This window comes from Lactuca saligna, chromosome 7 (assembly GCF_052625555.1).
Source record: "Lactuca saligna cultivar CGN05327 chromosome 7, ASM5262555v1, whole genome shotgun sequence".
Taxonomy (NCBI): domain Eukaryota; kingdom Viridiplantae; phylum Streptophyta; class Magnoliopsida; order Asterales; family Asteraceae; genus Lactuca; species Lactuca saligna.
Window position 1 is genome coordinate 38596368 of NC_136423.1, and position 27530 is coordinate 38623897.

Sequence of the window (27530 nt, forward strand, 5' to 3'; positions counted from 1 at the left end):
TTTAAACCTTGTATACTTATCTAGTAAAAATATATTTCTCGTTTGTTTCATAAATTATGCCTATTATAATTTATATGTTCTATCTGATTAGCATGATCTCTCATGAATGTACCCCTTTGCTCAACCTGATACAAAGGTAACAATATTGATTGAAGTAACATGTTCGTATATGTATAATATATATAATTAAGAAGGAAACAACCTTCAGGACAAATAACTCCACCTTAAGGCCACATCCAAACAAAGAAAAGGAAATAAGGCAATTCATTAGTCTTTAAGTCTTATTTATATACATATACATATATAAACATGATTTTGACAAATATAAGTTTAAAGAGTTTATAAAACATTTTAAAAGAGTTTAACAGTGTTTAAAAAGAGTTTACATGACTTTATTCATTTTGGAAGTATTTGGTAACCTTTTATTTTAAGCATAATATTTTAAAGCATAAGAAAACCTTTTGTGTGATTGTTATCACAGGTAATTATCAACACAATTTAATTGTGTTCAACATGTATCCCCCCCACTAGAAAGCATTTAAAACCATTTAAAAATGTAGATTATATGGGTATGAACTCACCTATTAGTGAGTGATTTGATAGGAAAGTTCGATATAGGATGCTTGATTTCACTAGTGAAGCCCCGAAGCACAAACATACCCTATTTAGCATATAATAACATATATATGTATACAATTAGTGCATCTAACAACTAAGGTGTAACACAAACAACCAAATGAAGTAGGGAACACTTACTAAGAAGTGTTAGAATCAAAATTCGTAGGTTGAAGAGGGGTTCACGGCTAGCTTGATGGGTTCACGGCCCCATGAAGGGTTCACGGTTCAAGAACACTCAAAGTGTTCATGGCTAATATGAAGTGTTCACGGCCCAAGGACACTTGAAGATCTTGATGAAAGATGATGAATCAATGATGAAATCAAAGGATATTTCATAAACAACAAGAAATGGAAGTGTTTCTAACGATTTAGACGTTGTTGCATCATGTTTTCTACTTTTCAGTTATTTGTACTTAACTTTTGAACAAACCAAGTTTGTAAACAATGTAACTTGTATTCTCAATGTATGAATGTTTTGTTGGATTAGATGTCTAATGAAAGACCCACACTTTCATAATAAAGACAATTGTTACTCCAAGTTATTCCAAAACATGCTACATGCATATTCACTGATAATAATTTTGTTTACAAACGACTGGATACAAACCGACTATTACAAAATGTTATATATATTACATAACTACCCAGGATACTATAGTTTCATACATATGAGAGTACAAAATACAATAGATTCAAACTATTCAAAATCTTCTATCGGTATATAACTATATTGGATGCTTATCTCCTGCAATTGTTAAACATTGTGAGGGTAAGCGGTGACGTTTAGTGAGTTTAATAATAAATACAATATAACATTATGTCGTATATATACTTCTATACGGTAGAAGCAAAGAAGAACAAGGAACAACAAAGGCATATGTGAAACATGTAACGTCCATAGATCCGGGCTAGTTAATTTGGAGATAATAGGGGTCGAAAACGAATTTTCGACAAAATATTATTAAGAATAAATAGTCTAAACCAAGTTGTAGAATAAGTCTCAAGGGTTCCGTACATATAAAGAACGTCGAAATCTGAGTTATAACGAAGAAGTTATGGTCCGTCGAAGTTTTACGGCAAAACCGGCACGACACCGGGAGACGTAAATAGTGAATTTACGATGGAGGACTTTTTAGCCTTAGAAATATAAACAAAAGTTGTAGTACACGTTAAACCAAGAAAATACAAAAAAAAAAAAAAAAAAAAAAAAAAAAAAAAAAACCCGCCCAAATCTGACTTCGTATGAGGAAGTTATGAATTTTCTAAGATTTGGTTTAGCAGTGCACAACCCGAAACTCGAATTTTAAATCGAGCGGTTTTTTGCCTACGCGACCTAAATGAGAATTGAATATCTCGCTAATAGGAACTCAACGGTAAAAAGACAGACGAAAACAGAGTTCGTATGTAGAAGTTATGAATCTTACGCGAACATTTAACAGTATAATCTCCTCGGACTGTTAAATTTATGATCAGTCGAGAATTAGCCGACATAGTCAAAATAATAGTTGTAGATCTTATTTTTACCTACGTGTGGATATAAAGAACGTCAAAAACGGAGCTCATATGTGAAAGTTACAAATTTTAGAAGTCGGAAGTGTATTGTCCGAAACTGGGTGACGTGACACAATCTTGGCCATTGCTTTTCTCCCCAAATCTTACCACCAGATGGTGACATGTGGCACCAAGTTCAGCCATATTTCACCGTATAAACAGAACCTCTCCCACCCTCATTTTATTCACACCTTTCTCATTCTTTCTTTTCTTTACTCTTTATCTAGAACGTCTCTCTAGCCATGAAACACCCCGAAAAGCCTAGGGAACTTCCCTGGCACGAGGCGGAAGCCCTGGAGTGCTTGACGGCTCCGAGAAGAAAAGATTTTCAGCTCGGGAACGCTGCTCCAAGCAAAACCCGATTTTCTATAAAACCCGCTGTAAGTGAGCTACACTTACGCTATTTTTTAATATAGTTTTTATTTAATTATAATAACGTTATTAGGAACTTATAATAAGTACTTGAGCTATTATTATGGGTTATATAAGTATTGTTTAACGCTTATATAATAATAATAATAGGTAGACTATTAATTAGTTTCGGCGAATAATAGACTAAACTCTAGTGGTAATAATAGTAGGTTTCGTCGAAGGAAATTATTTTTAAGAACCGAAGCGTTGTCTGAGTTCGGAATCACCACCTTTCAAGTGAGTGCATGGTCCCTTTCATCTTACACATAGATATGAAGTATTTAATATAAATTACGTGCTATGTGTGCATATTGTCTGAATAATTGCTGTCTATGTTGGGTGAAATATTTTTATACACGTTTTAAATGATTTAAACTGTATATGTATTTTGTATCTACAAAATGTGTTGGGTAAAACATGGGTAGATGTAATAGTTGTTATGTGACCAAATAAAATAATGAGAGGCCTCGATATAGATGTTATTGATGATCCAGTCATCTAGCGAGTATAGATGACGACCACGGACTATTCTAGACAATCCAGTGGAATGCTAGCAGGCTCGCAACCTGTAGGTGTTTATTTGAACTGTGTGCTCACCAGCAGTACTTCATCCCCCACATGGTTGCCTTATTTGACATGAATTGTTGAGGAGCCCCCGAAGCATGTGTTGTCACCTCGATGGAAGTGTTAGACTAGGTCCCTCGTTTTAGATGTTTTATGGACGTAAAGTGAGGATCACGGGAATGGGTAATCGGGTTTGTTTGGTTTGATAAAGTTAATAAACTTATTTATTATGGGTTGAAAACCTTATGTACTCACCAGGTTTTCCAACCTGACCCACTTAATTTATTTATATCACAGGTGTTGAAATGAAGTCACATTACATTGAGAGATTAATGAGATATAAATCACTAGTGACAATGAATGTAAGTTCTGTTTATGCTTATGTTTATGTATTGACGATGACATCCCAAATGTTTTTAAATGAATAAAAATATTTTTCATCGGAAATGATTTGATAACGTATTTATCATGTTTTACTGGGAACAAATTCCGCAACATTTTTATTAAAAGAGGTACTCTGATTTTTATAAAGCATACAAAATCGGTCTTTTTTTGGCCGTGAAAATGGGGATGTCACAGTTAGTATCAGAGCATTAGTTTAAGCGAATTAGGAATATGGATTTATTTCTAGACTTAAACTTAGAATGTTAAGCATTGATTGTGAGGAGTGTGTCTAATAAAACTTAGGTAAAGCACCTGAATAGACACAAGCACTAGCTAATTTAGGGAAAATGCCTAGCATGCTTTTATGTGCTAAATGATTTATGATATGCATTGTATGATCGGATCTATGATCTGTTGCCAAACAGATCTGAAAACTTTATGTGTTCAGATTTCTAAACGTTTAATTATGGTATTAGAACCGACATATAACTTTTTGGAGAAATAGGGAGAATTACACATCGATCGTAAATAAAATCTTTCCTATCTTAAAGAAAATGGAGATGTCACGTCGTCGAGTAGGTTCCATAATCCACGCGACCTTAATAGTTTCTACACGACGAGTTGGGGCCTCTAACTCGTTGAGTGGTCTTATGTGATGTACAAAAATCATTAAAATTTCATACCTGGGAGTCGGGATGTTACATTCGTGCTATTTATTCTTTGGTTAAGTTAAAGAATAAGTACTATAAAAAATAATTGTTTGTAAAATTATGATTAATAATTATGATTTTTATTCTCTATGTTATTTTCTTTTGTCAACTATGTAATACACACGTTATAAACTTTTATATATATATATATATATATATATATATATATATATATATATATATATATATATATATATATATATATATATATATATATATATATATATATATATAAAAGAGTTTTTTAAAATAACTTCCATATGAACATTCTAATTTCTCTATATTATATATCATCGTTTTTCATATCATTCACAATTTTTTTTTCTTGCTAAAGAGTTCCCATTCTCGCTTTTATGTGTACACTTTCTACTTGTTTCGTTTTTTTTTTTTTCTTTTCCATATACTTTTACCCTTATTTACTTAATGTGTCCTCTGATTAGTGTCTTAATATCAAAGATGTAAAATTTTATAAAGGAGTGTCATGTCTAGTCTTGTACATAACCTTCCATTACTCACATAGTGGAAACTGCCCATTGATGACATAGATCAACACAAAAGTATCATTAATTTCTTTTTTAGGAATTAAAAAAATTAATAATAACAATAATCAAATAACGTAATTGTTGTTTTTTCTCAAAAAAAATAAAAATAAAGAAACTAATATGATAAAATGTATATATGTTTTCTCGTTCCATTTTAGTTATATTTTGTTCAAATTTCCACATAATGATAACCACAAAAATTTCATAACTCTGAGGCTAGTCGCGTTGTACACACCACGTACAAAGCATGGTGTTGATGTGGCCTGCATGACCATCTGGACCCCCTCCCCCAACGTTGTGAGGATGTAGTGTGGTGTTATGATAGACAAGCTACAACGAATCACGCTTTGCTCCCTCTTGGTTGGTGCATCTTCAATGACATGAGGATGGTGAACAACATCCCCTCCTCTCATATGTAGCGCATGAAAGTTGATTTGTCAATATGGTGGGGAGTTTCCATATCAAACAGCCTAACTATAGGTAATAAAACAAGTGTAACGGTTGTTTGATAGGATCTTAACTTTAAGATCTGAATTTTTAACATTTTAACAGGTTTGTAGTGATGATACCTTTAAAGGGCCAGGGGGCCATGCCCTTAAACTTTTTAGCCTACTAAGTATCGGGACAATTGCAGGGAGAACTCCAACATATTGCGGGTGTATGGCTCTTGGTGGTGGTGGTGAGGGTGATGATGAAAGGGAAGAATCCTTAATAGTTTGATAAAATGTTGTATTGGAGTTTTTGAAAGAGAAAGAGACAGACGAGAGAGAAAGAAGTTGTGAGTTAGTGACACACATAATCAATGTGTGTTGAAGACACAGATTGGATGAAACTTTGGGGATAATCCTAGCGTCTGGATGTTTCGTAAATGTGTGTGAGATGACGTTCATACGAAGTTATATGCTTGATTTGGCAATTTTTTTTATTTATTAATATAGAGATCATGTGAAAATTAGTAAAAAATAATAGAGTATTTGTTAGGATGAATTTCACTTTTAGTCCTTATTCATTAACTTATGTTTTGTATTAACTCTTACATGTAGTTTAATAAAAGAACAAATATTATATGTCGTTAATTTAATTTTATTAAAAAAAATTAAACATATATAATATTAATTATAATAACATAAATACTACCTGTCTAATTCAAAAGTTAATAACAAAGTAACATTCTATTAAATTGCAATAAATAACCAAGTATAATGTTTGGATTACAAGTTTTAAATACGATTGTTTAAAATACAATTGACGCTTTATAAAGAGACATGTATACATACGTATTGATAGTTCATAAGGGATCAATTGTCGATGTTGGATGGATACCAGGAACTTGTTTAAATTTTATTAAATTTTGTAATTTTGAACCAAATTAAACATGTTTATATGGCTTTGTTTTTAAAGTTTTGGTTTCAACCCTTCTATTTTTAGTGTTTGTATTCCTCCCCTGCAGGTCAAGGATGGCAATGGGTGAGGGGGAAAAGGAAGAGGATCTTTTGAAATAAAAAGTGATGAGGGAAAAAGGTTTGCTGAAAATTTTGGGTATTTTCGAAACAATGTAATTTTTTTATTTAAATACAACTCCTCTTAAAAAAAAATTGCAAAACAATAAGAGGTATAAATTAAGAAGTCATCAAACGCTCTGAATATAAAAAATTAAAGGCTACCGCACAAACTCTAGTCTTATATCATGTGTGGTTTTAGTTGTATTGATTGTCCAACATTTTCTTATCAATTCATTAATTTTACATATAAGCGACATTAAATATGATTATCAAAATAATCTTTTTAAATAAATGATTTTAAAAGTTATAGCAAAATCAAAGATACAATTGGCATAATTAATACTAGGTAGATGCTACCAGCTTTTCAGCATGTTGGCCATCCATTATTTCTACAAAAACAACAGTACTTTTGAATTTAAATGCTACAATAATAATAGCCAAAAATCTGGCTAGGGTTTAAAATTGAAACATGGGACACAAAATTGAAAAGTACTCTTTGTGAGAGACTATTTTACTTCCCTTGTAGTTAAATGCTTGAATGGGAAAAGATATTTGTTTAGAAAAATATTGTATACATAATTCCTTCTACACCAAATAAAGGGCCATATTTTCTTCTCATTAAGTCCCCAACTCATAGGTAATACATTTAAATTGATAATGATGTTTGTTAGGATAAAATATCGTATATGTAAGGTGCATCTCTTTTCGTTTCTAGACTATAAAAGGTTGTAATGACTAGTTTACCCTATTAAAAAAACAAATCTCATATTATTAATGAATTATAACAATATTTATCAATTTTAACATCAAAGAAGTTGATTGGAAAAGAAAAAACAAACAAAAAGCAAAAAACAAATAGGTAAATGATTTTAGTGTCTAATATGTTGAGCCACATTTTTTTGATATAGTCCATTAAGTTAATTTATCCTTATTAAGTCAGAAATAAACGACCATAAATAGTTGATATCAATTGTTTGGCCCATTAAGCTCATTATCTAAAAAAGAAACAACCTCTAAATCATATACATAAGATTGAATAAATGACCATTTTACCTTTATATTATATTTCTTTCTATACAACACTAGTACTTAAGAATATTTACCCAATTTTAGCATTATTAACATTTCTTTTCTTGTAACTATTAATAAGATTATAATTTGAAATATTTTTACCAAATTATAATAGCAGTTTACCATGATTCAGTCATTAAGATCAAAGATGCTGCTAGAAAGATAATACTGATTCTGATCAAATCTCAAATCTCAAATCTCAATCCTCTAAAATCTAAATCAACGTTCCACATCACATGTCCGATTGTGCAAAATTTTGATAAGTTCAAACTTTGTGGTATTTTTTGATAAATTCAAACGTACGGTTATTTTTGATAAGTTTGATAAGTTTATCTCACAACAAATGTCGACGAAATCGGGTCGTACGGTTAGGTTCTCCAAACTTTGATTTAAAAAGAGGATTTCACCATTAAAGTTCCAAACAAAAACCGTTCTAGATATCGGCAGGAGAGAAACAACATTTAGAGGCAAAAGCGTAAAAGTTTTATTCAATTTAAGGTAAAATCTCGTATCAAGCTGTCGAATTTCTTAAGATTATAGCTTTGTGAAGAGATTTATTGATTGTTTAGTTGATTCTTGCACTCTGTATTGACCAAAAATCGAATCTAATTCTTATCTTTTTTATATAATTGTCAGGGTAACCCCTTAACTATTACAACCACAAATCAGCAACCCTCGAGTGTGGATCAATCAGCAATTGAAGTTTTTAACTTTCCAGGCGTGATCTCCGATTCATCAAGAGTTTTCTTGTTGATGTGAGTCATTTCAGTTATATTATTGATGATTTATGATGCAAGTCCTTTGAATTTTATTTTTAGTAATGCATATGTAGTTGTTATGTGTGGGTGTGTGATTTTTGTTTTTGACAGGCTAAAAAGATACATTTTTAAGTACATGGTGAAAGATATGCACCCTGATCGTTTTGCTAAAGAAGAAGAAACTGATGCAAAAGAACAAGATGGTATGTATATATCTTGACACATTGCATTTTGTTCTTTATTGGTGTTTTCTTGGTTTATATGTACATTTAGTTTCAAAATAACCAAGAGAGTAAATTACACGAATGGTCCCTATGGTTTAGGGTAATTTGTGTGCTTGGTCCCTAACTTATTTTTTTAACTCGAAAGGTCTCTACTGTTTGTTTTTTGTTACGTGTTTGGTCCCCACTATTTATTTTTGTTACATGTTTGGTCCTTGATTTAACTAAAAAGATTATTATTTAAATAGGGAAAAATGGTGGGGTATGTAAGGTAATGTGAGGGGTGGGGGTAGGGTATGTTTATTTAAATAAATTTATAAAATCAAGAGCAAAATAGTCTTTTTAGGTAAGATAGGGACCGAACACGTAACAAAAACAAACAGTAGAGACCTTCCGAGTTAAAAAAATAAGTTAGGGATCAAACGCGTAAATTACCCTAAACCATAGGGACCATTCGTGTAATTTACTCTAACCAAGAAAATTGCAATATTTTTGTCCCATTGACCATTTTAATCTTGACTTGGAAATGGTACTTTTTTTAGTTGGATCCGGTTCAAAGAAACGACGGTTGTCACACCACCATTGACCATTTTAAACCATAGGGACCATTCGCGTAAATTACCCTAAACCATGGTTGTCACACCACCACTTCATCAAAATAATTTCCATGTCATCTTTTTTATATGTTCAAAAAAACTTTTATGTTATTATTTACACTTCAAATATAACCAAATTGCAAACTTTTATGTGAAATGACCGGCTAAAAATATTTTATGACATACATATCCATCATATTTTCTTGATTGTATGCGGAAATCTGTCAATACCTACATTTATTTTGTTTACTTTTGTTCAGTTGTGTTCTCCATATGAAATTATACAATTGACTTTTCCCTCCTTAACTAATCATTTTTATCATAATTAATATCAAAGTTCTACTAAAAAACAAAAAAATAAGCAACATAAAATTTATAGTCCTTAATTTCTCTTAGAAACTCGTATTTTGGTCTTTTTCGAATGATAACTTTAATTTAAAGGTTTTTTTAACATAAAAAAATATAAATGTTTTTCTGCATATACATGTATAATTAATTGTACTTTTCTGCATATATCCCGAATTAAAAACAAAAAATTAATAATAACCACAATCAAATAATGTATTTCTTGTTTTTTCTTAAAAAAAAAAAAGAATAAAAAACTAATATGATAAAATGTATATATGTTTTCTCGCTTCATTATTTATATTCTACTCAAATTTCCACAAAGTGAGAAGAACAAAATTTTCAAAAACCATAAGGGTAGGTGCGATGTACACACCATATGCGCAAGACATGTTGTTGATGTGGTCTACATGACCATGTGGACCCCCTCCCCAACATTCAGAGGATGTAGCATGGCGTTTTGCGAGGTAATCTATAACCCACCACACCTTGTTCTCTCTTGGGTGGTGCATCTTCAAGACATGAGGATGATGGACATCTCCTCCTCTCACATAGTCACATGTTGCACGTGAAAACTGATGTGGCAATGGAGTGGGAGTGTCCATATCGTAGAACCTAACTATAGGAAGTAAAGCAAGACTAGAGCTGTTTACAAGATCTGAACTTTTAAGAGGCTCTGAATTATTAAGATCTGAATTTATAACAGGTTGGAGAGGTCGGTGTAAGGGAAAAGAGAGGCGGTTGTGTAAAACAAAAAGAGATGACGAAAAAATATTTGCTAAAAAATTAGGGTATTTTGGAAACACGCTTCTCTTCTCTTACATAGATATAAGTCATTCTATTAAAAATTAAGAGGTTGTTGAATAATTAAAAAACACAAATTAAGAGGTTATCAAACACGGTGAATCTGAACAATTAAAGCATGACTATTAATTGAAAATTAAAAGGCTACCAAATATCCTCCTAGTCTTATAACATGTTGCCATGTTGGCTTTAGTTGTGTTGATTGTCAAACATATTTTTATCAACTTCTTATTTTAAATATAAGCAACATATTAAATGTAAATAAATGACTTGAAAAGTTACAACAAAATCGAAGATACAATTGGCATAATTAATACTAGGTACCAGCTTCTAGCATGTTGGTCAGCCATTATTTCTACAAAAATAAAAGCACGTTTGAATTTAAATGCTACAATGATAATAGCAAAAAATTTGATTGGGGTTTAAACTTAAAACACGGGACACAAATTTGAGAAGTACTCTTTGTGAGAGACCATTTGATTTCCCTTATAATTAAATGGTTTAATGGGAAAAGATATTTGCTTAAAAAAAACTGTATACATAAAACTTTGTTCCTTTTATATCAAATAAGGGGCCATTTTTGTTCTCGTTAAGTCGTTAACTCCTGATAGGTAATGTAGTTGAATCGGTAATAATATTTCTTTGGATAAAATGTCTTATACATAAGGTATGGTCTATTTCTTTTCTTGTCTAGATAATAGGTTCAAAGGACTCTTTTACCTTATTTTCTTAGAAACAAGCAAATTTATTAATGTTAATCAATTATAACAATATATCAATTTTAACATCAGAGTAGTTGGTTGGAAAAAAAATCAAATAGTTAAATGGTTAAGTTGCATTTGGCTATGGAAATATTTGCAGTTTCCATGAAGATTTTCAAATGAAAAAGAATATATATATATATATATATATATATATATATATATATATATATATATATATATATATATATATATATATATATATATATATATATATATATATATATATATATATATGTGTGTGTGTGTGTGCGCGCGCGCGTGGGTAATTCAATTTTCAAAAAATTTGCAAGTTATATGTTTTTGTAGTTTTCTAAAGTTTTTTTAAAACTTTAAAATAAAAATGAAAACTCCACTGATTTTAACCAAAACACATTTTATAAAATTGTCATTGAAAACTGAAAATGAAATATTCATGTTTTCTAATAAATTTATTTAAAACTGAAATTGTAATCTCAACTCTATTTTTTGAAAACATTTAATTTTTTTTCCACAACCAACGCACCCTAAAAAACAACCTCTAAATCATCGGAATAAGAGTGAATGACCATTTTATGCTTATATTAGATATACCTTCCCCTTATATTATATACCAGTTTATAACACGTGGGAACCACTGCTATAAAATTAATTAAACTTTCATAATAAAAATTTATAATTTTAAATAAATTATTAATTAGAAGATATATCAAAATTTTAAGGTTATTATAAATTCAAATTTAACATATAATTAGAAAATGTAAATTTAAATTTTGAAATGAGTCGCCTAATATATCTACATGACATATTGCATAATATTAACGAGGAGTTGTATTAGAGTGACAATTGGCAAATAAAGATTAAAACTATTCATTTATTAGAATATGGATTTTATATACCTTATATTAGGGATAATGATTTAGGAGGGTAACTACCTCTTATTCGTGTTCACATATTGACAACTTCTTTTTTGTACATAATAAAGCAACTAACTTGTTTTAACTGTTTAAATTATACCAATATTACCGGCTAATACATGTTTTAACCGGTAACTCAAAGGGAAAATGACGACGGAGGGTAACTACCTCTTATCCGTGTTCACATATTGGCAACTTCTTATTTTTTGTACATAAGAAAGAAACTAACTTGTTTTAACTGTGTAACATCCGAAAAATCATGACCAAAAATTTCATTTTTAAGTTAATACTAAAACCATAATTGTCAAACCATTAATTTAATACTCCAACATCGGGCCTCGCCCGACATCAGGGCCCGCCTGGCATCGAGCCCCGCTCGGTATACAAATTTGTCTCTCTTAGGCCCCGCCTGTCTCCGGGCCCCACCCGCTAAACACATACAATCATCTAACATGCTAACACATAAAGAAACATACGCTACTGTATCCCTGTCCTAAGAAACATACTCTGCTAATAATGAGATACAGAACTTCGTCCGTATTCAGCTAGTTCCAGCCAGGGCTTCAGCAGTGCAAGGTGAGTCTCCTCACTGTGTGAATGGGTCTAAGGCCATAATGTCAGCCCATGTAGTGTATGAGTAGGAAGACTCGGGGGTTAGCCATAGGCATTGTTTGCTAGTATGTTATTCCAGACCAAGGTCTGATGTCGGGCGGGTACCTGAGGAATGTTTTCATGTTAGATTATACTTGTTGTATGTGTGATACTTATATGTGCCTGGTAAAGAGGTGAGTGTGGGCGAGCTCCTATATCTCATTACTAGCTGAGTATGAACGATGTTCTGTATCTCATTATTACCAGAGTATGTTTCTTAGGATATGGATACAGTAGAGTATGTTTCTTTATGTGTTAGCATCTTATAGGATTGTATGTGTTTAGTGGGTGGGCCCCGGAGACAGGCGGGGCCTAAGAGAGACATATTTGTATACCGAGCGGGGCTCGATGCCAGGCGGGGCCCGATGCCGGAGTATTAAATTAATGGTTTGATAATTATTGTTTTAGTATTAAATTAAAAACAAATTTTTTGGTTATGATTTTTGGGATGTTACACAGTTAAAACAAGTTAGTTGTTTTTTTATGTACAGAAAATAAAAAGTTGCCAATATTTGAACACGGATAAGAGGTAGTTACCCTCCTAAGTCATTTTCCCTTTGAGTTACCGGTTAAAACAGATATTAACCGGTAATATTGGTGTAATTTAAACAGTTAAAACAAGTTAGTCGCTTTATTATGTACAAAAAAGAAGAAGATGCTAATATGTGAACACGGATAAGAGGTAGTTACCCTCTTAAGTCATTTTCCCCTTATATTATATACTTTAGCCTTGTCTCATTATAACATTCTACTTCCATTTCTTTCTATACAACATTATACTAATTGTACTTGAAAATATTTCAATGTTCTAAATAACGTAAGGCGTGACTTGGCGGCAATGTCAAGCCTCAAGCTTTTCCGAGCCTTGTCGAGTCATGACGTTTGTAAGGCGTGACTTAAGGCGGCAATTTTCTATATAATTAATATTTTTATATGTATTTTCAACTATTATGCATTTTTATACACATATATGAGTTAAGGCGGCGTTTTGGCAAAGTTTGGCGGCAGGTGCAAGCCTTGGAGTCGTGGTGTATCATGGCGGAACCATGGCGAGCTTTTTAGAACCTTGGAATATTTTACCCAATTATAACATTATTACAATTTCTTTTCTTGTAACTATTAACAAGATTATAATTTGAAACTTTTACCAAACTATAGCATCAAGATCAAAGATTCTGCTAGAAATATAATACTGATTCTGATCAAACCTGCAACACACCAATTAAGTCTTCAATATATGTTCCATGTTACAATGAAAAAGAAAGTACAATTAACAAACAAAAAGCAAAACAAATGGAAAAAAAAAAAAAGTCAAAGAAAGTCAAGAATAGTTGTAAAGAGATATGCTTTTATCATCTGAGACACTTGCAAGAAGACACCCTCTAACACCACCTTCAAACTTCACCCCCCAAACCTGGTCTGTATGGTTAGTCATGGTCTGAACCGCAGCCCTCATTTTCGGGTCCCACAGCTTCACGGTTCGATCACTTGACCCTGATGCAATGGCTGCACCATCTGGGCTCACATCAACACTCAACACCCAACTAGAATGACCTGACATTGATGAAAACAAAGTCTTTCCTTCTGCATCATACATATGAATACGTTCATCATCTGATCCTGAAACAAGAACTCTTGGGTCTAATGGTGAATATGCAAGAGAACGAACAGGCATTGTGTGGCCATCGAGATGGTGAAGAAACTTGGCTCTTTGAACATCGAATACAGAAATGGATCCATCCATTGATCCACATGCTAGTTGTCTTCCATTAGGGCTCCATGCGACTGAGAGGACGAATTTCTTGTTGTTGCCTTTATCAGAGGGCTTTGAATTTGATCCTTCAGGACGTGGGATTGATAATGTTGCTACGAGTTTCCATTCTGCAGTGTCCCATAGTTTCACTGATGCACTGCTTCCTCCAGCAACAGCAAGAGTTGTACCCTGTCAAACACAGAATCAGCAGTTTTTTTTATGAATTATGAATCTAGGGTTGTTATATGAATAATTGTAGCTTTAAATCACAAGGATAAACATATTCCAAATATGAATCCGATAAAGGAAACACGAAGCAATCAATAAACGGATCCGATTTCTATAAAGTAATATAGGTATAGATTTACCCTAGGATCGAATTGCATTTGCCAGACTTCAGAAGGAGGAGCTTCCAGAGTAGCAATAGTGTTGTTAGATTCAACATCAAACACACGGACGAAGCTATCCATGGAAGCGGAGGCGGCGATTTTTCCAGAAGGATGAGCGGCGACGGAGACGACGCCGAGGCAGTGTCCGGTGTTGGTACGGACAAGGGAGAGGTCCTCCGGATTCCATAGCTTCACGGTCTCGTCGAGGGATCCGGTGAGGAGGAGGCCAGGGCTTTTATCGGTGGCTGGGACCCATGTACAAGCCCAAACGCAGTCTTGATGAGAGGTTTCGAGAGACCTGAGCCATGCGAGCTTCATTTTTTGCTACAGAGTACAGACAGAGGAAACCCTAGGTAGCGCAAGGCCTTGATGTTGAAGAAGCCGATGATTGTGAGATTTTTGATACTTTGACTCAGAATTGACTAAAACGTGTTTTTATAAAGAAAATGTAACATTTTTTTTTATTGATTTGAATTTTTTTTTCTTTGAAATGATCTTGCATAGCTATCATGCTATTGAACTCATTTATAACTCAGCCAGGCCGGAACCGGTCCGAACTGGAACCGGCCCGAGAACGAACTTGGTGGAAAATCGAAACCGAACCGGATCGTCAGTTCTATAGGTTCAGGTTCTACTGGTTCCGATTCCTACTGATTCTTGTCGGGTCTTCAATGTGGGAACCGATCCTCGAGAAATAACAACATATTTTGTGAAATATATCGGTCATGGTTTCGGTTTTCGCCGGTTCCGGTTCAAAAAATCCACAAGAATATCGTCCACGTCCCGATCCGATCGGTTCTATCTGGTACCGGTTCCGGTTTCGGTATCGGTTCCCCGGAACAAATGTTTATCCCTATTTATAACATGTGAGTTAAGTCATTTTACTTGAATTTGTAAGTAGTTTGTCACAATATTGATGTGCCATTAATTATTAGTTTGTTTTTTTTTTAATCCATGTCAGGTTGCCTTTATTTTTTAGGAACCAACTCCCACCGTCCCCATAACAATTCATCTTTGTCTAACCCACCACCCAACACCACCATCATTGTCCATCACAACCACCCATTGTCATCCATCGCCATCAACAAAATCTAAAGACTTCATTACGTTTTCAACAAATAAACCCAAATTTTCTACAAACTCAAAAACCCATAAAATGCATTTTGAAGAGCAAATAAGCAAAGAAACCCAAATATGATGTCATAACCAAAAGAAACACAGACAACAAACAAAAAACCCCATAAATTTGATTCCATAACCAAAATAACATTATTCCATAAAGAATCATAAAGGAGTAACCTAGCTTGTGAACCAAAGAACACAAAATTTAAGCAAGAAATCAAGAGTATATCAAGATGATGACTTTAAGGAACTTGTAGACAAAGTACATCAAGATTGCAGAATAACCACTATATGAGATTCATGAACCTAGCCTATAAATCAAGCAACACAAAGTCTAAGCTAGAAACCCTAATTTTGGGGTTTTGCACCCTATTTAAACACCTTAAGTTCCAGGTGTTGGCTTCATTTCCAGCCTCCATAGCCCCTAACCCTAATCTTCAAACCCTAGAGCCTCCTTGAGTGTTGTGAGCTCATTGTTGGTGTGTTTAAGGTTCATTGAAGGAAGAGGAGCTTGGTGCAAGGTGGTGGTTTAAGTAGGAGCTTTCAGATCTTGGTTCCCTGCTTCATTTCCAACATATTTCGGGTATAAAGCTCTATCATTGCTTAGTATTGGCTTAGATCTCTTCTCGGGTTTATTTTTATGCTTTTTAGCCATGGTTGGGTGATTGTTGAGGAAGTAAAAGTCCCAAGTGCTTATCCTTTCCAGATCTATGATCTTCATGAGCTCTTTTGGCATAAATGTGCCAACTTTATGCTCTTAGGGGCTTCATGCATTCATTAAGTCCTTATTTCAGTCTCTTTTAAGCTTTTGAGTTTCTTCTAATCATGAATAGGTGTAAAGTTGGAAACTTTACATGGATATATAGCCTCTTATGGTCAGATCTACATCTTGGAGTTGTGTCCTTGTGGAATAAGTGCTTAATGATTAAGTCCTTACCCTTTTAAGTTTAGGGTTTGGGTTTTGAACCCATTTTGGTGGTTCTTAGAGGGTAAAGTTGGAAACTTTACCCTTTTTAAGACCATTTCAGTTAAGATATGAGTGGAAGAAGTTGTTAGTTTCGATTATGTCGGCTTTATGGATTAAGTTGTTTGGTATCTGTCACACCCCAAAACCGTTGAACGGCGGAAACGTTATGGGGCGGAGGACGTCATGTACAGTATCACAACAATGAAAAGTAGTAAACAAACAGCAACATCATCCATTGCATTAATAATATAATTTTAATACAAGTGTTTTGATATGTCTAATAGACATTAATGTATAAATCAAAATGAAAGATGAGTCTTGATCGAGCTCCATCTTCTCTAAACCTTGCGTATGTACCTGTCTACTGTTGACCTGAGGATACAAGTTATTTTGAAAGAGAGTATCAACTTTAAAGCTGGTGAGATCATAAGCATTTTAGTGTTGTAATTTGTATGTAAGTATTTGTATGTATATGAATTGTAAGTATGAAAATGTTTGTAGAACAAATGTAAACATTTGAAAAAAACCCTAGAAATCCCTATGATTCCTACTACTATAAAAGGGAGTCTTCTACCAAGACCTAACTGTTCTGAATGCAGCCTTCTACCCAGACCTAACTGCTCGGAATGTAGCCTTCTACCAAGACCTAACTGTTCTAAATGTAGCCTTCTACCAAGACTCGACTGTTCTGAATGTAGCCTTCTACCAAGACCCGACTGTTCTGAATGTAGCCTTCTACCAAGACCCGATTGTTCTGAATGTAGCCTTCTACCAAGACCCGACTGTTCTCAATGTATCCTTCTACCAAGACCCAACTGTGTTATTATTATTATTATAAGAAATTGTATCCCTTGGTACTAGGATACTCAAATATAATTCACCTCGTCAGCTATGTGAATGAGTCACAAGATACAGGTAATAATATAAATAACCTACGTGTTATCCTTTTGTACTAGGATAATTACTAGTGTCAACTGAAGACATCCGTAGATGTATATTTACCTCTGTTGCTAACAGCTGGGTATATGAATAGTTAGTCCCTTAAAGTATACCTGTAATGGTATCAACCGTTGACATCCGTGGATGTGCTTTTACCTCTGTAGCTAACAGAGATTATAGGAATGGTTAATCCCGCAAAGTATCCTTTGGTACTAGGATATTAAATCCAATCTATCTCGTCGATTATGTGATTGAATCACAAGGTAAAGATAAGAATGAGGACTATATAACATAATCTATACATATAAAATGTACTAGTAATTCATCATATGTTATCTACGTAAACGTACTTATGTAAGTGTACTCATGTAGATGTAATCATGTAACATATCTATGTAATAGTGTAGTAATGTACTGTAATGTTCTACGTGTGCTAGCTGTAATGTGTGCTCTCTCTCTATCTAGCATGTACAGTAATGTACTGTGTGTACTAGTTGTAATGTGTGTTCTCTCTCTATCTAGCAAGTATTGACTCATGAATGAACTGACTCATTGTATGATATCGCGTTCTAGTAATAGTTCTAGTATCTTCCTAAACTACCCATATGGTAGCTTACTAGTAATGTAACTGGTACGTATGAACATGGAAGTATACCCTTGCTACTGTAGCACCTGGTTTCTGGTACGTAAAAATTTATCTTAGTATTTTTCATTTTAGCCTTGGACTCGACGAGTTGCAGGTCCGACTCGCCGAGTAGAGACGGGATCCGGGAGCACGTTTAAGTTGGCGACTCGGCGAGTCCATATTCTGGACTCGGTGAGTCACCGCTGTCTGTTGAAACCCTAAATTTCAAGGGTTTGCACCCTATTTAAACCCCTCATTTCCGCCCCAAGCTCACCCCCATTCACCGTCAGAGCCCTATACTTCGTTAAAGCCTTGTTCCTTGTGAGTTTGAAGCATTTGGTGTGTTTTCTTGAAGTTTTGGAGTGGGAAGGAACGTAGATCAAGAAGAAGAGGAGGAGGTCAGGCATCTTTGAGCTATCTCAGTGTGTTCCTTAAGGTATAACTCGATTTCCCCCTGTTTTCATGCTTATAGTCCCTTTTAGCTCCATAGAAGTCCTTCTTGAGCTTTCCCCCCAAGCTTGTTGTGCTTTATGGGTTGTAATAGGTTGTTAGCCTTTAGATCTAGGTGCGGTTGTGCTCCAGGAGCTTAGATCTTCTGTCTTTATGGAGCCATAATGCATGAAAGCCCTAGATCTCCTATTTTGGTGCATTTTGAGCCCTAAAACCTTTATTGGTGATTATTTACACGTAAAGTTAGAAACTTTACGTGTTATTCATGCCCTAGAAACCCAGATCTATGAATGGCATGAGCTGGATCCAAGCAGAATCGCGTGTATAGTTTTTGCATGTGGCCGACTCGGCGAGTCGTTCGTCTGACTCGGCGAGTCGAGTAGCAAGTCCCCGAGTTTCCCCCTTTTTCGCATTGGCGGGTTGGGAGTAATGAGTCATTGGGTGTGACTCAGTGGATCGGAAGCTAGACTCACTAATGAAGTCACTCGGCGAGTCAATGCCATGACTCGGCGAGTTCATGGCAATCTTCTTGTCTCAAGAACAACTCGGCGAGTCACAGCTTAGAGTGTTCTTCGGATTAAGATGAACTCGGCAAGTTGTTCATACAACACGACGAGTGGGATGAAGTACTATTGGCCTTGGGTATAGAAGGAAAACTCGTCGAGTCAACGCTTAACTCGACGAGTAGAGACAGATTTATGGTCAGACTAAGGGAAAGGGACTCGACGAGTTGGCAAGCCAACTCGGCGAGTCTGGTCAACTGGCAGTTGACTGTGACTTGACTCATGACTTGTTAAGGGTAAATGGAAAATTTACCCTGAAGGCGGTTAGCAGTATTTTACTGAGTATTTTGTGGGAATTATAGTCGGAGGATTTCCGGAGCGGCAACAGCAGCAGACAGTCAATTTCCACACAGATCGGCAGTTACTTTTAGGTGAGTTTCCTTCCAGTAGTAACGGGTCTAAGGCACCAAGGTCGGCCCGTATAGATGAGACGTTAGTATTAGAGTGTGGGCCGAGCCTGTATCTCTTAGTTGAATTGATTATGATATATGCCAGTATGATAGAGTTGTCTATACTTGTTGTCTGTGTGATACTTGTATGATATGGGTTAGTGACTGAGTGTGGGCTAGGCCCGTATCTCTCCGAGAGTGGAGTGTGGGCGAGGCCCGTATCTCCCAGATAGTGGAGTGTAGGGGAGGCTCGTATCTCCCGGCTAGCGGAGTGTGGGCAAGGCCCGTATCTTCATGAGTGTGGGCAAGGCCAATATCTCCTAGTTGCATGTTGTATGCTTGCATGGTATGAGGTATTATGGGGGAACTCACTAAGCTTCGTGCTTACAGTTTTCAGTTTTGGTTTCAGGTACCTCTTCTTCGAAGGGGAAGGAGCTGGCGCGGTAGCGGTACATCACACACACACACCTGCTCTTATTCCGCATTATGATATCTTCCTGGGAAATTGTACTTTGACATTTTTATGATTACAAAAACGTTTCTGACATGCAACATCTTTTGGTGAAATGAAATGATTGTTGAATGAATTATTCCTAAATGTTTTGCTAAGTACATGTCTTAAAAACGAAATTTTTGGCTCGCATTTTTGGGATGTTACAGCTACCCAAGGGTACTGAACAAAATGGAAGAAACTTTATGACTATATATGTACACATGATATATAACTAATATTTAAACGACCTTCGGACGGGTACCCGATATCCCACCAGACCACATCTCAAGCGCGAAAAGGAAATAGGGTGGATAGCCTTCCTAAGTCTTTTAAACATTTCTTATATAACTATACATATATAGGCATGCAATTGACTATATAAAAGCATAAAATAAGTTTTGTAAAACCTTTGAACATAATTATTATCTAAGAAAAGATTGACTTGGTGTCCATCTTTAAATCAGGTTTGAAAGCATGTGTTTGATAAAATAGTTTAAGTATAAATAAACATTTGGATGAAACACAGTTGTAAACGAGTTTGAAATGAAACATACAAAGTAAAATGTACAGTTTAATAAGGAGTTTTAAAATATAAAGTGTTTATGAAAAACATTTGAAGGAAACTGTTTGGTAAAACGGCTAATGAGTAGCCAATCATTTGAATGTTGCTTATTAATCACATATGATTAATATAATAACTAGCATAATTCTACTTGTACCCCCCCAAGCATTTAAAAACATTTAAAACATTGATTAAGGGGTATGAACTCACCTGTTGCAAGTGGATCGGAAGGTAGTGTCAGATAAGTGCTTGGTGTCAAGTGAAGACTTAGACACGCACAAAGATCATTTTGGAAGATTCAAATGAACTTTAAGTCCAAGAACACTAGTGTGTGTTCTTGGTGTTTTTGGAAAATAGATTGAAGATTTTGAATAAAAACTTGGATGATACTTGAGAGGATATTTTGGAGTTTACTCTTTTGGTGTTTGGGAAGTAAACACAAGAATGACTAGTCTTGGGGAGTAAATGATGGGTTTTGAGCAATCTAACACTTCCTAAGTGTGCATGCAACCCTAATAAACCTTGGATCTATGTTTGTCTAAATACATGAAAAATAATAATTTTTCCAAGGTTCATAACCTATCTAACATGCCATGGGGTACTTTTAAACATAAAAGAGTTAGAAGAGATTACATACCTTTTTGATGGGATTGATTCTTTGGAGTTTGAGGGCCAAGCACCAATAGTGTGAATGCCTTAAATGGAATCACAAATCACCACAAACACTTGGAAAACTTTGAGAGAGTATACACACTCTTGTATTTTCGGCCACACACATGCACACACACACTAGTTCATTAGTTCACTTTTCATGCTCCATGAGCATGCTTATATAGTGTGCATGGTTAGGGTGAAACCCTAATAACCCATGTCTTTTCCTTTCCTGGGATCCATGGGTTGAAAGCTCCATGGATCATCCATGGACTTCCATATAAGCCTAGCCCATTAACAAATGAGTATTAGCCCACACTATATAAAACCAATAGCCCATAATCTAATTAGTCTTCCTTTTAATCTCCAAATTAATTCATAATTAATTTAAGACTAAAACTAATTAAATAACATAACTTCATATTAATATATTATAACTTATAATATATTAATAAACATATGTGTATAACTCTCATAAAATTATCCATAAATAGTTCGGATGAAATGCAACCCAAATGGACCATGCCGGGTCGGGTCAAGTATATACCAAATAAGTTATGGACTTAGACACCTTATCCAACATTAAACTCATGCTTAAGGCATGAGTTTACGTTTTTGGATGATTTTTCGACCCAAACATAATAGTTTGGTCGTGAACTTCTAAGACACGAGGTGTTTGCGGTTTTTAAATTTCAAAACCCGAGACGACACTTTCTTTCACCCGTTCGTTTAAAGAATAATATTAAAATAATCAAATGAACTTATTTTTCCCAAAAACAAGTAAAAGTGAACTTGACTTATAATATGAAGTGATTGACTTTCAAGGTTTGACCGGATGAAAATTCCGGGTTGTCACAATATCGGGTGAACTCGACGAGTTCGATGGTCAACTCGGTGAGTTTGGTTTGATTTTCCCCAATTATGAGTTGGTGTGGGTCAAATCAGCGAGTTGGACCGGTTTCTTCCCGACTTTGCGGTTGTCTGAGGAACTCGGCGAGTTGAAGGATAAACTCGACAAGTTGGGTTAACTCAGGCCGTTGACTTTGACTTTTGACTTATGTCTTTGACCTAGTTTGTCCCAATGGGTATTGTGGTAATATTATTTGTATTTAAGGAAAATATGGGCTTAGGATAAGGCCCATATGAGATTGGGCCCAACTTGGACAATTGGGCCATTAGTGGGCCTTTGTGGATCTTTTTGTTTTGGGTCTTCTTGGTTATTAATGTTGGGCGTTAGTTTTGGTTCTTGTTTGGGTCAGGGGTAAAATGGTCATTTTACCATAAGTATGGTTAGTAGGCCTTGGAATGGAATCCAATTGTTTATTGGATGTTACTATGATATGATAGTTCGGAGGTGTCGTCAGGGCAGCAACTAGGGAATTCTTTCAGGAAGCTTGTGCATTTGAGGTGAGTTTCCTTACCGGGTTTAGCGATGCGAAGGCACCAAGGGCGAACCATGATTCTATTATGTTGTAGGTATGCTAGTTGTCTTTGTGACTCCTGCATGTACTTGTGTTATATGTCTTCCGGGCTAAGGCCCGATGCCGGGCGGGGGATGATGGATACTTGTATGCCATATATCTTTGTGATTATTACATGTGTATGTGTTTATTTTGATATATGTTATTATATGTTGGGCGGGTCCCATTTTACCGAGCTCAACTCGATGTCGAGCGGGGCCCGATGTCGGACGGGGTTCGAAACCGGGAGGGGCCCACTATCTGTTTATTATATGCTTATTGAATGGTATGTGGTATTTAGGGGACTCACTAAGCTTTGTGCTTACGGTTTTCAGTTTATGTTTCAGGTACTCCAGTTTTCAAATGAAATAGCTTGGGACGATCGCAACGCATACACCCGTGTTTTCCGCAATATGTGATCTTTGGGAGTGAACTGTGATAAATGTTTTTCGATGTTTGGACAAAGTTACAATGATGTTTTGAATATAATAAAAATGCAATTTTTTTAACCTTCATTTTTGGGATGTTTCAATTAAGGCAATCATCTCTTCTTGGCCTGCGTTTAGAGTCTGTAAGCACCTAAGATTCAACGATTTTTTTCATTTAGTCCGCCTTTTGCTTCAGTTGAGATAGTATATTTCAATTCTTTCTTGTGTTAAACCTTCCTCCACTCCCTGATTATATATTTCACAAAGTGAATTTTTGCCAACATAAATCTATCGGGGGTGCCAAAGCCTCGAAATGAGTTCCAAGTGTTGCAAAATATGTTAGTGAAATTTCACATAGTAGCCATGAATTGAAAAATCGAAACGGTGAAGGCCAAAAATTAGAATTCGATGGTTTGAGTAGCAAATGAGAGTGATCATAATGCTCTCTAGGTAGCGCAACAATTGCAGAGATAGGTTGAATTCCCACAAAACTGGAACATACATTTAATTATTTAGTTATTTATAATTGCTAACTTATTAAAATTGATTCAAATAGTAATTCAAATAAAACAATATAATTTGAAAGTTTATAAGGTGTGTAGATGACATTTTAAGCTTAGATTTATAAGAGTATATCCTAGTTAATTATTAAAATGGTAAATCTCTGATAAAGTCTCAGTATTTTGAGTAAATTTACGGTTTAATCCTAACGTTTTTTTTGTTTTGAACAAATTAGTCCCAATTATTAATTTTTATATGATAACCTATTATTTTTTGTTGAAAAAATTAAGGACTATTTCATTAATTTTGACAAAATATAAAATAATCAGGATATTTCTGTTCAAAAAAGAAAAGTTGAGATTAAACTGTAAAGTAACCATAATTATTAGGACTTTATCGAGATTACCCTGAGTAAAACTAATGATTTAAATTATATATATATATATATATATATATATATATATATTAAATAAGAATTTGGAAAATTTTGATATTTTAAAAGTTTTTGAAGGGTATAACATGATATTTACCAATTAGGTTGGATAAATATGATATTTTGATGTCTAAGTAATAACATATACAAAATTCTCCATTTATTTTCTTGATTATTTTTACATCTAAAAGGGGACATAATGGTTACATAGTCTGGTCTAGAATTGAATCTCCGTATAGAACAACATTGACAGGAAAACTATCTCGATGTTGGGGTACCGAACAACAATGCATTGAATCGAGTTGGTTATCATGAACAATTCTGGAACTTCAATAATTTTTTTTAGTTAAATATAACACAAACATACTAATATAAATTACATACAATATTAGTACATAAAATCATATATTTTATTGAAAAACGGTGATCAAAAATGATATTTATTTTCAAAAAATAAAGGAAAAAGATAACCCTGAAATTTGAAGATCAAATTCAGAATGGAGCATTCGGGAGTAAGAACTTTAGAATATGAATAGTAATCTGAAATGAGACATTACAAAGAAAATGATTATTATTCAAAAACCTCATTTAGATTTCCTTTTATTTTTATTATGATGTTATTTAGTTAGTTCATTTATCTAATGTTGTTTTTTATTTGTATTTTCTTATTTATTTTTTTTTTTGTTAAAGTTTTAAATTTAATGTATATTTTTATTCTCATTTTTTTAATAAAAAAAAAATATTGTGGAATGTTAAGAGATGGAAAGATAATATGGTTTTGGACTAGAATGAGAAAAAAAGGAGGTTGATGTGCCTTGATAGTTGATAGTGGATATTGACATTAAGATATAGAAATGAAAAGAAGACAACTTGGGAAAAAGAAAAATGAAACTTTAAGGACGATGACGATAAGGAACTTTTTTAATGATGGTAAAGCTCTTTTGTTTTAACATTAACAAAATCATATCTTCTTACATGTGATTTTGGTTTTTTATAGATGTAAACGAGGATATTTGGTTTTATTTATATGATAAAATGGATATAGATATGTTTTCTTAAGAATTAATTATGTTTGAAAAATTATTTTAATAAAATCGAAAACCTATTATACATTTTGGACTTTTGGTTCGTAAACAAATACTATTATCATCGAAGTCAGAACAAGCCCAAGTTAGATAATTTTAGCCCAAGAACAAAGGCAGTTTTATAAACCCAAAACATCCCCAAACCGACGTCGTTATCATCTTGAAGCGTGTTCTCCGATTACCACCGTCCACCGACCTTTCTACCTCCATGCGCCACCTCATCACCTTCTTCAACTGCCACGTTCCGACTCCTCTGAGGTGCGAACTCAGATACGCAGTCCACCAAACGTAAAATTTTTCTTCATATTTCTTCAATTATCCATCTTTAGTCGAGATATCGGTTACTAATCAGATGGAGATCATAAACGGAGGGTTGAACAACGGCGATCGCCGTGGTAATTCCGATGGAGTCGATGACAGTGGTGACCTGGTTGTGGATATCTACCCTCTTAGTAGTTATTACTTCAGTTCAAAACCTGCTGTTGCATCCAAAGACGAGAACGAAACCTTAGCTGATCGCGCACAACGTTTGAAATCCAAGTAGGTTATCTTATCAATTGCAATGGCAAATGATCGATTGTATATCTTTATTGCGTGATTCTTAAACTGTTTGTGGATTTTGATGTGTAGTTATGATGCTCATGGCATGAGGATTTGTGTGGATGCAGTGATTTTGGTAAGGTTTGCGATAATACTCGGATTTTGACTTTATTGACTTTTTCATGGATCCTCTGAAACTGCTTAATGTCAGGTTGAATTGTTCAAGCATCCTCATCTGTTGTTGCTCCAATCTAAAAACTGCATCTATAAACTTCCTGGTGGCCGATTAAGATCCGATGAATCAGGTGAGAATTACAAAAGTACAAAACAATCTTCACTAACTCACAAAATCACTTGTTTTTCAAAGAAGGTTAAAAAATTAATCTACTCTGTAGAAATTGATGGCCTAAAGCGAAAGCTTTCCAACAAGCTATCTGCTGCTGATGATGATAGCTATCGAAATCAATGGAATGTTGGTGAATGTATTGGAACATGGTGGAAATCTGATTTTGAAACAATTCCTTACCCGTATTTACCTTCAAGCGGCAAGAACCCTAAGGTAATTTTCTTCACCATGTTCTTGCAGTTTTCAATCGATCATGATGACGATGATGATGATATGCAGGAGTGTATTAAGCTTTACATTGTGAAGTTGCCATCGAGTAAGGACTTCATTGTGCCAAAAAATTTGAAGTTGCTAGCTGTTCCATTGTGTCAGCTTCATGAAAATCGAAAGGTATGAATCTTTAATTTACAGCAACAAGGTTGATGATTAGAATTAGATCATTGTTGAGGATTAAATTTGGGTTGATTAATTTTGCAGACGTATGGATCGATAATAGCAGGGATTCCGGAGTTGCTTTCAAGGTTTTCTATCAACATTGTAGATACTTGAAATATCATAGGCTACACAAGTATAAATAATTAAATATAAAAAGGAAAGGACATTTGTATATATATGATTATGTGTAAGTATGTGTATCTTCTGTAGTTAGCTTTTAACTTTTTGGAACATCTTGTAATTAAAGAAAAAGACTTTCTTTTGTTGTACGAGTTTGGTACTTATAGTTTAAGTACAAATCCAAAATTACTTAGGCTACGTTTAGTTGCGGAAAAATGGGCCGTTTTCCGGAAAAATTTTCCAAGAAAAATGAGAATTTTGAAAACGCGTTTAGTTCGTCTATTTTTCTAAAATTTTCACGGAAAATGAAATTTTTCCGTTTTCTAAAATTACAAAGAAGAAGTAAAATTTTGGAAAACTGATAATCATTGTTTTTCACATTTTTCTAATTCCAATTTTTTTTTATAAACACACACCCACTCCACCCCATCCACCTCTACCTACCCCACCCACACACACACCCACACACCCACCCGTACACACACACACCAACCCACAAACACACACACATACATACCCACTCACACACACACACACACCAACCCACCCACACATACATACCTACCCACCCACAAACACACACACACACATACATACATACCCATACATACCCACACACACACACACCAACTTACACACATACACATACATACCCCCCCCCCCCCCCCCCACACACACACACACCCACAAACGCACACATACATACCCACACACACACCGACCTGCATACACATACACAAACACCAATCCACACACATACACATACATATCCACCCCCACACACACACACACCCATCCCACAAACACACACATACATACCCACGCACACACACACACACACCTGCACACACACACCAACCCACACACAAACCCACCCACAAAGATACACACATA

General features: G+C 34.5%; 2 protein-coding genes across 2 annotated transcripts; one reads left to right on the top strand and one right to left on the bottom strand.

Annotated features, from left to right (window-relative positions):
* Positions 1 to 13581: 13581 nt before the first annotated feature.
* On the bottom strand, positions 13582 to 14925 carry VIP3 (Transducin/WD40 repeat-like superfamily protein). The gene is made up of 2 exons (XM_078965613.1): positions 14507 to 14925; positions 13582 to 14327 (listed from the first exon to the last, which is right to left on the bottom strand). Exons 1-2 carry the CDS (start codon positions 14843 to 14845, stop codon positions 13707 to 13709), a joined length of 960 nt encoding a protein of 319 aa, XP_078821739.1. The 5' UTR covers positions 14846 to 14925; the 3' UTR covers positions 13582 to 13706.
* A 10319-nt stretch (positions 14926 to 25244) lies between these two features.
* Positions 25245 to 26785, top strand: CFIM-25 (homolog of CFIM-25). Its single transcript, XM_078962658.1, has 7 exons — positions 25245 to 25453; positions 25548 to 25735; positions 25826 to 25871; positions 25947 to 26040; positions 26131 to 26294; positions 26361 to 26471; positions 26559 to 26785. The coding sequence occupies exons 2-7, from the start codon at positions 25548 to 25550 to the stop codon at positions 26628 to 26630; spliced, it is 675 nt and encodes a 224-aa protein (XP_078818784.1). The 5' UTR covers positions 25245 to 25453; the 3' UTR covers positions 26631 to 26785.
* Positions 26786 to 27530: the final 745 nt, after the last annotated feature.

What these genes read in the sequence shown, in the direction of transcription:
- VIP3 (XM_078965613.1), bottom strand. Translation starts at nt 14,845, where the DNA reads ATGAAGCTCGCATGGCTCAGGTCTCTCGAAACCTCTCATCAAGACTGC. An exon ending in AAATGCAATTCGATCCTAGG is followed by an intron (nt 14,328 to 14,506) that starts GTAAATCTATAC and finishes TGTGTTTGACAG; the next exon opens with GGTACAACTCTTGCTGTTGC.
- CFIM-25 (XM_078962658.1), top strand. Translation starts at nt 25,548, where the DNA reads ATGGAGATCATAAACGGAGGGTTGAACAACGGCGATCGCCGTGGTAAT. An exon ending in GCACAACGTTTGAAATCCAA is followed by an intron (nt 25,736 to 25,825) that starts GTAGGTTATCTT and finishes TTTGATGTGTAG; the next exon opens with TTATGATGCTCATGGCATGA. An exon ending in ATTAAGATCCGATGAATCAG is followed by an intron (nt 26,041 to 26,130) that starts GTGAGAATTACA and finishes TCTACTCTGTAG; the next exon opens with AAATTGATGGCCTAAAGCGA.